We start from the raw sequence: 11,395 nt of genomic DNA on the forward strand, positions 1-11,395 counted from the left end.
AACAGCACAGAAAGCTTGTGTTTTCCAAGTATAAAGTTTATATTTTTGTTTCCGCTAGGTACAATCTTGTAGAGCATGCAGAGCACAATGTCAGGTTATCTTCAAACAATCCTCTACTGAAGTCCTGGGAGACCCTGCTTTGTATGAGGACAGGTCTTCGGTAATATTCTAATTAAGGAAATCATTACGGATAATGCTATCTGTAGGAATGAGGCTTTAAGGAAACTAAACAAAATGAAAAGTTTGCTGTAAGTTTGATGCTTGGCGTTTTGGAAAAGTACGACTTTCTTGGCTGGTAACAATTTTAAACAGCATCAAAATTCTTCGCCAGCAAAGAAAGTCCATGGAGTAAATATTTTCAATACCAAAAAAGAAGTGTAGGAAATGAAGATGCCTATTTCATGTAACCCCGATTACATGTGAATATTTCTTAAGTTTAGATGTCTGTTTCTGAAATTTTTATGGTAAGGCACATCTAGATTATGTGATATGATGATAATATTTTATAATGTCTCCACTTTGTTTACTGGAATAAAAATTTTAAGACTTAAGCCAATTAGTTGTCAGAATGTTTCAGGAATCAATCAAGAACCATTAGTAATCTAAGTCTAGATGCATCTGACTTTGCTTCGTATTTCAGTTAAAAGTAATACAATGTGATGATATGTTAGTGCCTTTATTAAGATAGCTCTGATCAGGCATTTGACTAAAAGATTAATTACCAGTACACAAAGCTTGGCCATGCTGTAGTTTCCTAAGCATGTATATAAGCTTAAGATGAGAATATCCATTGTCTGGGATGACAGAACAATTGTCATTTTGCGGGGCTCAGGAGGGGGTCATTTAATTAATTCCAAAAAGGGAAATGCTTGCCAGCAACAAGCCATTTCATTTTTGCTTTCCGTGGTCTTTTGCATAAATAATTAAAACAAAGACGTAAGTGATTACAGTCACTAAGAATGATGTACCTTTAAAAGCATGTTCAAACACACTGTATACCGTGACAATTTTTCTTGTGCAATTCTAAGCATCAATTCCTGTTTCGAGATGCTCTATTTTCAGCATCTACTTTACAAATATCTAAGATTTAAATAATATAAAAGCAGCTGGATATCAGCTATGATGTATTAATGATCTTGCTCCACTATGTCTGGAAACTTGGAAATAATCTTATAAGAAAACCGTTTCACATAGAAAAGCTTAACATATAGTTCTGACTAAAATATAGTATAAAAATATATTTTTAAAAATTGTTTATAGAAGCTAAAAGCAAAATTACATAAAAGCATTATACTTCCTCAAAAATTTAAAGATAGAATTATCATATGATCTGGCATATTTCTGGGTATATATCCAAGAAAACTGAAAGCAGAATCTCAAAGAGGTATTTTCAGACCCAAATTCACAGCAGCACTATTCATGATAACCAAGGGGCAGAAGTAGCCAAAATATTCAGCACAGATGAATGGGTAAAAAAAATGTGATAAACACATATAATGGAATATTATTAAGCCTTAAAAAGGAAATCCTGTCACATGCTACAATACAAATGTACTTTGAAGACATTATAGTAAGTTAAATAAGTCAGTCACAAAAAAAGAGAAATACTCTGATTCGACTTATATGACAATACCTAAAGTACTCGAATTCAGAGACAGAAAGTAGGATAAGGTTACAAGAGGCTCAGGGAGGGGGAAATGAGTTTAATGGGTATAGCATTTGTTTTGTAAGATGAAAAAGTTCTGGAGATCTGTTACACAACAATGGAAATATACTTCACACTACTAAACTGCACGCTTAAAAATGGTAAAGGTGGTAAATTTTGTTATGTGTTTTTTACACAATTAAAGATAATTATTTAAAAAATAACTTATTTTTCATATTATTTCTTTTTAAACAATTTTCCCCTAAAAATATATAAGTGCTATAGATTTAACAGCGAACAAAAACAACATTAAGTAAATTACATTTATGCAATTCTCTTCTCTCTTTTCCATGCATTTGCTTTTACTACCTTGAGTCAAAATAAGTAAAATAAAATAAAATATTAAAGGATATGACAGCATTTTAAATTAAAAATAAATAAATAACCTGACAATAAATAACACAGTAACAGGAGAATATAAAAGAAATTCAAGATACTTATGGCCCTATTATTTCATACATTTTGCTGCAACTGTCAGGATTAGCTGTGTGAAAACTGGTCCCCTCTGAAATATACCAAGGTAGGTAACTATAGTACAACAGCAACTGGGGGGCTCCGTGAAGTCAGGGACCAAAGAATTTTGAGAGCCTAGCACCTATGTCACACAACAAATGCTCAATTAATTTTGCTAAATTTATCTATGAATGAAGCACCAACAATTGGAACCCATTTTGACTGTTACACTTTGTATCTAGTTCCTAAGCCTGCTAGGGGCAATTATATTACTAAGTATACTGGTGTTCAGTAAATGTCTATGTAAGTTAATTGAACCATGAGAATTATTGAATTTTTTAACAGAATTTAAGGTTAAACAAGGAGGCCATTCAAAACGTGATAATTCCAACAGCTATTCTTTGAAAGGAACACCAAACCAAAGAAATTTCTTGATAATATGGAAATTTTCCAAATACAGTTTTCAGGGCTATGGACCTTTCACCTTCTTTAAGACAAATGGTCTGTATAAAATTAAAATACATTTTTTTCATGAGTGAAAGAAACTGCCAAAGAATTCTAAGTAGAGTTCTTTCAGATATACCACCATTGTTAACCATGTAGGGCCTGGACAAAATTGGGCTTTAAATCAGAAATAAAGGGGGTAGGGGAAGGAAGGCCTTGAAAGGGAAGTTCCAGAATAACATGAAAAACAATAGTCCACAGCCATGCCACCTTGAACAAGCCCAATCCCGTCTGATCTCTGAAGCTAAGCAGGGTTGGGCCTGGTTAGTACTTGGATGGAAGACCACCTAAGAAGACCAGATGCTGTAGGCGTAAAAAATGAAAATAAAAAATAAAGGATTGTAAGCTGACAAGGTCCTTGCAATCTGTGAGGTCAATCAAGGGTTGCCTCATCTTAAAAAAAAAAAAAGTTAAAAAAAATAATAAAGAAAATAAAAAGAAAAACAACAGATGGAGAGGAATAAGGAAATAAAGTTTGCTAAAATGTCTCAAGCATATGAGGAAAAAAATAAGTCAGGAAAACAAATCACATCTTCCTAATTGTAAAAAAAAAAAAGAGGTTAACACCCCCCCACACATACGCCCCTGAATACGACAGAGCTGACCTTCACATGTTCAAAGACTAATTATGTTTTGATTTCTCTTTTGCCATCTTGTTCCTCCGTTCCTAGTGATCTCATTATTATTATTATTGATTATTTATACTTCATTTATTTATAGATTAAATAAATCCGAATTAATTAATCTGGTTACAACAAATTCTGATTTATAACAAAGTTATAAAGAAGTTGTTGATTAACCATGCCTTTTGCTTCTTTTTTCCTGTTACCTGTCTTAGACTACGAATGTTAGTAACACCTCAAAATAACTGAACTGGGTAAAAAAAAAATCCATTCTTCTACTTGAGAGAAGTCATAGCAAAAAATGAGGAAGTAGTGGAAAGGAAAGGATATTGATCTGAAGTCAAAAGCTCCCTGTCACTGTAAATTTTGTCAGTGACATTTGGCAAGTCATTGCTTCTTTCTACACATTAGGATGTCAGAATGAGGGTACTGGAGGGGATGAATGTTTCCAGCTCTAGCAACCTTCAATTTAATTGCTATTACAGTCTGGTTTAACTGATTTATATTGGTAAAGAGCTGTAACTTTTAAGCCATCAAAATGGTCAATTCAATAAAGAACATTAAATAATTTTAAAAGGTCCATCTCAATAGCATTTAACTTTAGCAAAAAACATTTGCTTGCCTATGGAAACCATTTTTTAAAAATTTTTAAAGAAATTTTTTTCAAAGATGTGTAAACTTTTAATGTAGTTCTTTCATCTCTTAAAGGTCAAGTCTTTAGTCTTGACCTACATATTTTATATTTTAACTCCTTCCCTGAAATTGTTAAATTACTGTTTATTTTGTATACAGATATAGAATGAGAAAGAAGATTCAGAGTAAATTAGATAGGCACATCTAAACTTGTCAAACAAGTAATACCGCCCAGTTTCCATAAACCATTCAGGATTTAAAAACATTGGAGCAAAAGTACAAATTCAAATCATAGTCCATATTTGCAACCAACTATGAAAAATACTCTTCCTACAGAAACCTCTTCAGGTCCTCTATGCACAGCAATTTCTAAAGCCTTGCATAGTGTGGGCAAATAAATTTTAAAATAATTTTATATACCAGGGCCTATACAATGAGTGTTAGAGAAAGGGATAGTACTACTGTGACACATCTTTTGTAAGAAATATGTAAAAACAATGTGCTTGCTTTTCAATTAAACAGCAAAGTGAAAATTTTCAACTAATTATTATCTATTGTTTACAGATATACAATAAGTAACTTACAAAGCATTATGTATATAAAGTCTTTCTATAGAGGTTCATCTTACATTTTAAAATATTTTCAAGGAGAAAAAAACAATTAGAAGCAAGGAATGAGCAGAACTAAATCATTAGTGGCAACATTTACATGCTACTACTTTATAGAATGGAACAATTAAAGGAAAAGGAGATAGGACAACAGAACAGATATTAAACTTTTCTGAAACACAGGCACCCTGTGCTCTTGCTATTTAATTAAAAACTAAAAATGCTCCATTATACAATGTAATGTGATTTAACAATGACGTCATTTACCAAAGCCACAGGAATGAATAGGAGCAATTGAAAAGGTCTGAGAGAAAGACAATGCCATACGATTACACTTATATGTAGAATCTAAAGAACAAAATAAAGGAACAAACAAAACAAAAACAAACACATAGACACAGAGAACATTTTGATGGTTGCCAGATGGGAGGGGGGTCAGAGGGATGGGGTGAAAAAAGGAAAAGAATTAAGAAGTAAAAATTGCTAGTTACAAAATATTCATGGGGATGTAAAGTACAGCATAAGGAACATGGCAATAATATTGTAATAACTATTTAGAGTGTCAGATGGGTACTAGATGTACCTGGGTGATCACTTCATAAGGTATATAAATGTCTAATAACTATGTTGTAAACCTGAAACTAACATAATATTGTATGTCAACTGTAATTGGAAAAAAATTTTTCAAAATGGTCTGAAGACTCTCTCCTCAGTTCCTTTAGATTAATCAAGGCATCCAGATTTTAAAAGAGACCTTTTCTATTTAAAGTAAAATCATTTAAAAAGCATTAAAATCACCCTAAGAAACAAGTATAATATTTGACAAAGGCAAATGATGCAGAAACATTTGACTTTATATTTAATAAAGTATATTATTTTAAAATAGAAAATTCTCTTGTATGACCTTTTGTACTAGAATAATTTTGAAACACATTTAAATCATCTAAACCTTTATCACTAATGTTTAAATGCACTAGTGCAAAATACAACTTTTTAACAAATTAGGTCTTAGCAATCTGACCCCAAGTTTAGTGACACTGTTGGCAAACCCAACTCTGGTATCACATTCAACTTCTAAGAGAAGACATTTTCCTGACCCCGATAAAACTGAACAGATGTGAAATTTTTATTTTTAGTGCCTGAAATTTGTTTCTTGAGTGAATTATAGCCATCAAGGAATTATGTTCTATTCTCCTGCCAAAGCCCTGCCCTGCACTCTTTATTAAGGCAGAACTCCCACAAAGTCATCCAAACTCAAATCTTTCAAAGCCAGCCCCCTTTAACGTTGGGTAAGAATTTTCAGGACTTAGCAGTTGCTGAAAAAAAACCTGAAGCTTTAAACTGAAAAAAATATTTTAAAAATCTAAGGTCTATGAGAGTATGGCTACAAAATGAGAAGAATGCTGATAAAGGGGAAAGGGTGTTGATTTAAAGAAAAAGCTGCTGCTAACTTTAAAAACAAAAACTAAGAGCCCATAGATCATTTCTCTCTAGAAACTAAACTTAGTTTACCAGGTGGTCCCTCCTTCACTATCAACCCACCAGGGGCAGAGCCATGAAAAATACAAGAATACAGAGGTGGCTGGTTTATTTTGTTTCTAAGATTATGCCTTTGCCTGTGTATTCAACAAACAGAAGTAAACAAGAGTGAAAATCAAGAGGAGAGCTTAGAAGACTTTTAAAAGACGATTTTAAAAAATAATAAACGTAAACAGACTAAGTGAACAACAGGGAAGCCGCAGTCTTTCACAAGAATGTCTCACTTTGTAGAGTGCTACCTACCTACCTTAACTATATCTTACAGCATGATCTTACATCCAATGCTCTTTCTACTATATCATACTGCCGAGAGATTGAGGTTTTCCAGTTAAATAATTCCATATCAGAAGAGGGGATAAAATGAGACGCTTTGTAGCAGCCAGGCAATAGCTGAAGAGCACTAAGCTTCAGGAAATAATTTTATTATCTTTCATTAAGAAAGAAGTCAGATCAATAAAAGGGAAAAAAAGATGTTGCACAAGTATGACTAACCAGAAAGGAGGAAACTTCTGTCTTCAGAAACCACTATTAATGAAACAGTCTCAACTCTCACAAAATGGCCTTTCAGTGCCTCATTCTCATTAGTGAATGTCAAGTTGTGGCTACCTTACAGAAAGACATGTATTTTCTTGAACTCAAGAGATCATCAATAACAGCTAGGGGGCCCTATCCTATGACATATTAAGTGGCAGACTTCCCCAGAGCATGATTTAGCAATGAGAGTAACTCATAACTGTTCTCTAGAGCTTAGGTTATAAACCTTTTAGAAAATCCAAGGATCCAAATTATTATTAATAGGAACAATCCCAAAGTTTTGCTTTCCTTTGAAGAAAAGCAAAACTGCTAGATACAACCTCAGAGCAAAAAGAAACAAATATGCTAATGTAGATTACCCAGAAAGTGTCTAATTTTCCAGGCTAAGTTATTTTTATTAAACTTTTCTCAATCCTACTCCCATAATTTTTTTGCCTATAAAACACTTGCCAGCTCTAGAACATTAAACTTCAAAGAAGCAAAGATACACATTTTTAACAATCTTAAGGATTTCTCACGTCCAGAGCTAAAACTAACAGGTAAATGAAATGTGGAGAACCAACCACAAGCCCCAGAGCTCTGGCTGTAGTCTGATCACTTAAGTGCTTTCAGCATCTTGATGTCCTCATCTAGAAAATGAAGCAGTTGTGCTGGATGATGTCTTAGGTCCCTTCCAGTTCTAACTTTCTATTCGCCAATTCACCAAAAAAATTACTGTCTTGTTAAAGCTCAAAATGTAGTCATTTTAATCACACCACAAGAATTTTAAAAAGTTAGGGAACTTGAGCACACTACTCTCTCAACCCCAATTTTCCAAAACTGCAAAAGGCAAGAAATATGGCAGCTGCCTATTTGTTATCCTCACTTACATAACCAGTCTAAATGGAATTAAAAACTCTGTAATAAAAGTAAACAATTCATAAGACCACATATATTCCAATAGGACTAAAAAGTTCGGTGTTATTAAATGACTTCTCATCATAATTTTTATGTATCATGCCAGAACATAAAAATGTATAGGTATCCTTTACCATGTGTTATTAAAGATTAGCTCCATCATGATGAAATTTAAAATAAATTCTAAATAGACTAATTTTCACTTTTTTAAATGGATATGACTTAAATTTCAAATTAACCAAAATATATAGTTCAAAATGACTGAATATTGTGATCAACTGATTCAACACACATTTACACACACACCCCTTCCCTGAGACTCCCTTCAATGCTCTCCTTATTCCTAATTCCTCTCAACAACTCCACCTCCCCATTCCATTCCAAGCCCCACTCCCTTTCTCTCCCCTTGCTTCTCAAACACTACACTACTTCCAAAGCAGTCTAGGAAGTGGCTCTCTTATCTAGGAAGTAATCAGAATCATCTAGGAAGCCTATTAACAATATACATTAATGTAAGGGAAAGTGAATGGATTCTACTTTTAAGTTAAATAGGAGTTAAAAAAATTAAACCCTGATTAACCAGTTTGCTCAGAAAGGAGGATATTCTAGTTAACTAAAGATTAACCAGGGAAATTATTTTGTTGAAAAAATCCTTCTGGAATCTTTTCCCCTTGCTTAGGAGTTACAGTTCTTCATGAGAAATATCTGATGACTTAATAATTATCCTACAAATAGGACAAGTTTATAATCAATTCTTATCCTATACAGGGGTGGGCCCTGAAGGCCAAATAAAACCCTTAAGCTAAAAATTGTTTTATCTCTTTAAAGAGTTGTAAAAAAACAAACAAAAAAGAATGTGTGACTAAAACCCTATGTGGTTCACAAGGCCTAAAATATATACTATCTGGCCCTTTACAGAACAAGTTTGCAGAACCTTGTTCTGTAGCACTAAAGGCAATGAAAGTAGAGACTCAAGGGACGTTACCCAGAAGCGCTCCTTTCTCATCAGATTAACTGAAAATAAAAGTTTCCATTAAATCGGTTCCAAATTACTTAAATAGAATCACTGCTATTTCTCTAATTGACTTGCCTAAATGACTAGCCTTCAAGAAAGTTATTACCCACCCCCAGAAGGCTTTATTCCCCTCTTTAGATGCAACAGTTTCAGCTTGTGGGTGCTAGTTAGCTATGGAAATAAATTCAGAAAACTGGAAGCCTTACCTGGGGCATTTGCTATAGCCAACGGCAGGCTTGGAAGCTGGTGCACCTGGATTCCTGAAGCGCCCAATGCACTGAGGTTTATGGTCTGGAGGCCAGGCATGGAGGAGAGTTGAGCAGCATTCACAGTGACTGTGCCAGCAGGGATAGAGGCAGCTGAGGCAATGGGTGTAAGGGTGGTATTACTGCTGCTGGTCTGCCCCAGGGAAACACCCTGCATTGGGGCCAAGGTGATTGTCTGGGCCTGTGGGTTCTGAACTTGGAGGTTTTGCAGCTGAAGAGTCTGCCAACTGACCTGTCCATTGGGCCCCACCGTTGGTGTCCGGATGATGATGGGACCAGAGTTTGGAACAGCCTGAAGCTGGAGGTTCTGGAGAGTTTCCTGGGAGATAGCTTGAGTTGTAAAGGTCTGCCCTGACAATGGTGCTGCCTGAAGGGCCTGGAGGGTCTGTCCCCCTTGAACTAGCTGAGGCTGGATAAGAATTTGTTGTTGCTGTGACTGCTGGTTTTGCTCTCCCTCTTTTTGCTGACTTGCTTGCAGTGAGCCTCCAGATGTCTGGTTCTGCTGTATGTTCAGAGCATCAGACCCCTGTAGCCCACTGACCCTCTGGGGTGTCTGGCCTTGAGAACTGGTCCCTGCTGATCCACTGGTGGTAAAGTTCATAATTCCCATGTTGCTGGTGGTAGTAGTTGTTGAATAGCTATTGGCATTGGTGAAAAAGGAGCTGGAACTGGCTTGTGATGATACCAAACTGGCAGAACTGATGGCAGTCCCTGAGGTGACAGGCTGTGAGCTGCTCTCTTGGGACCCAGAGCTGCTGATCGTGACTGCCTGAGAGCTAGGAGTCAAGGTAGCCGCAGAAACGCTGTTAACAGGTAGCAAGGTGATATTCCCATTCAGGGCCACTGGTACATTGGTCACATACTGAGTCTGTCCTGAGAGTACATTATTAGCCAGGCCTTGGAGGGGGACAGCTTGCTGGAGTAGATTTGGCATAGCAGCAATGATGTTGCCTCCACTTCCTCGATTTGTGATGATCTGTTGGTTTGCACCTGGTATGATCTGTATTTGACCAGAACCATCCTGCTGCACTTGGGCCCCAGTGGTAGCGAATTGCAGCTGTTGCCCATCAACAGTCTGGAACTGTGGGATTACTTGATACTGAATATTAGGCATCACTCCAGGTAGTCCTGTCAGAACTTGCTGGTTCTGTAAGTTGGAAGTGGCAGCCACAACGTACTGCCCACCAGAGACAGTGCGATTCTTGGAAGGCTCGCTGCCATTGCTGCCATTGGTACTGCTGCCACTCTGTTCCTTTGAGGTAGGGGTAGCCCCAGAGGAGGAAGAGATGATCTGCCAGCCATTGGCACCCTGTGAAAGTTGTGTGGCTGTGAGGTCAAGCTCACCTGTGCCCCCTGACTGGCTTGGGCCCTGGGAGTTGTTGCTGTTTTCATTAGGTGATTCAATTCTGCTGCAAGTTGCTGCCAGCAGAGCCAAAGGGGATGGCTGGGATTCCTGGCCAAATAATAAGGGAGAGAAAAAGTAGTTTAGTGACACCCAGCTGCCAGCCCAGGGGGCAGTATACAATAAACAGCAAAACAGTACAGAAAAATTAAGAGAAAAAAAAAAAGGACCAGAAACAGAAAGCTGACCTGCCTATAATGCTGAAATTCTCATCTTTAGGGATCTCCAAGTCACTTGCCTCTCTCTGTACTTACTTCCTAGTCTGTAAACTAGTTAGCCTCTTCCTAAAATTTATTCTGTGAAAAATCATCTAAGAATATGTGCATCTTTTCAACACCTCCCCCACTGTCCTGGTTACCACTTACCTGTCCTCCGCCTCCTCCTCCTCCACTGCTGCTGCTGCTGCCTGTGCTGCTGCTTCGAGCCTGGGAAAAGGCACCACTACCATTACCATTGCCCCCATTACTGCCACCAACTCCTTTTTCAATCTTCACCACGGCTGTCATTTCATCCATGGAGTGATCTTGGTCTAAAAATAATTGAAAAATAAACAACTTAAAGTTGGAGAAAGGAAAAGGGTAAGGTGAGGAAGAATACAAGAGACTAGAATGAAACAGACATGACTAACAGGAAGGTGAAAGGCGCCAGTGTAAAAAAAAAAAAAGGATTGGAGAAGGGACAGTTGTGGGACGAGAACATAAACTAGGTTCAATGGTGCCAAACTTGGGGTTCAACTCCCCTTTGCACAAAATTATACTCAGAAAATATTGAAAAGGTGCTTTTTGTATAAAAAATGCAAAGGACAATGGGCATGCTGAAAGACTTTCAAAATAAAAAGTATCCTGGGGAAAAAAAAGATAGATAAGGCTACGAAACATGTGGGTGGACGGAAAGCTTGCTAAAATTAGGGTCAAAGGAGATGGAGAAAGAGAAAAATTCAAGTGTAGAAAGTAACAAGAGGAGAAGAAGGGAAAGGAGAAAAGAAATAAGTAGTGTGAGTGGGAGAACATTTGTGAATACTGGTAAGGGACTAAGGGGTTCAAGGATTAGAAATTAGGTTTCCGGGCGGACAGAGGGCGGACCCTAGAGGAAAAGGGCGGTTTCGGGGTGAGGGGCGTGGAAAGGGCGGGACGGTAGGGGGGGAGGGGAAATCTACGGAAGGTGGGGAGGGCCCTGGGGCAGGCGGCGATCAGAGGGCGGACCAGGGAGGCGGTTG

At 37.0% G+C, this 11,395-nt stretch overlaps 1 protein-coding gene and 1 pseudogene across 2 annotated transcripts in view; one reads left to right on the forward strand and one right to left on the reverse strand.

The window, feature by feature from the left end:
* The window catches only part of SP1 (Sp1 transcription factor), a 40,942-nt gene that overhangs the window by 22,765 nt on the left and 6,782 nt on the right, over positions 1–11,395 (reverse strand). For both annotated transcript variants that reach the window (XM_025045172.1, XM_006904526.3), the window contains exons 2-3: positions 10,545–10,708; positions 8,718–10,230 (exon numbers count right to left, since the gene is read on the reverse strand). In XM_025045172.1, coding sequence (XP_024900940.1) covers positions 8,718–10,230; positions 10,545–10,694 — 1,663 coding nt within the window. In that variant the 5' untranslated portion in view covers positions 10,695–10,708. The remainder of the gene's footprint in view (positions 1–8,717; positions 10,231–10,544; positions 10,709–11,395) is intronic.
* LOC112478478 lies at positions 2,856–2,974 on the forward strand (annotated as a pseudogene).

This window comes from Pteropus alecto, unplaced genomic scaffold (genome assembly GCF_000325575.1).
Source record: "Pteropus alecto unplaced genomic scaffold, ASM32557v1 scaffold220, whole genome shotgun sequence".
In the NCBI taxonomy this organism is placed as follows: Eukaryota; Metazoa; Chordata; class Mammalia; order Chiroptera; family Pteropodidae; genus Pteropus; species Pteropus alecto.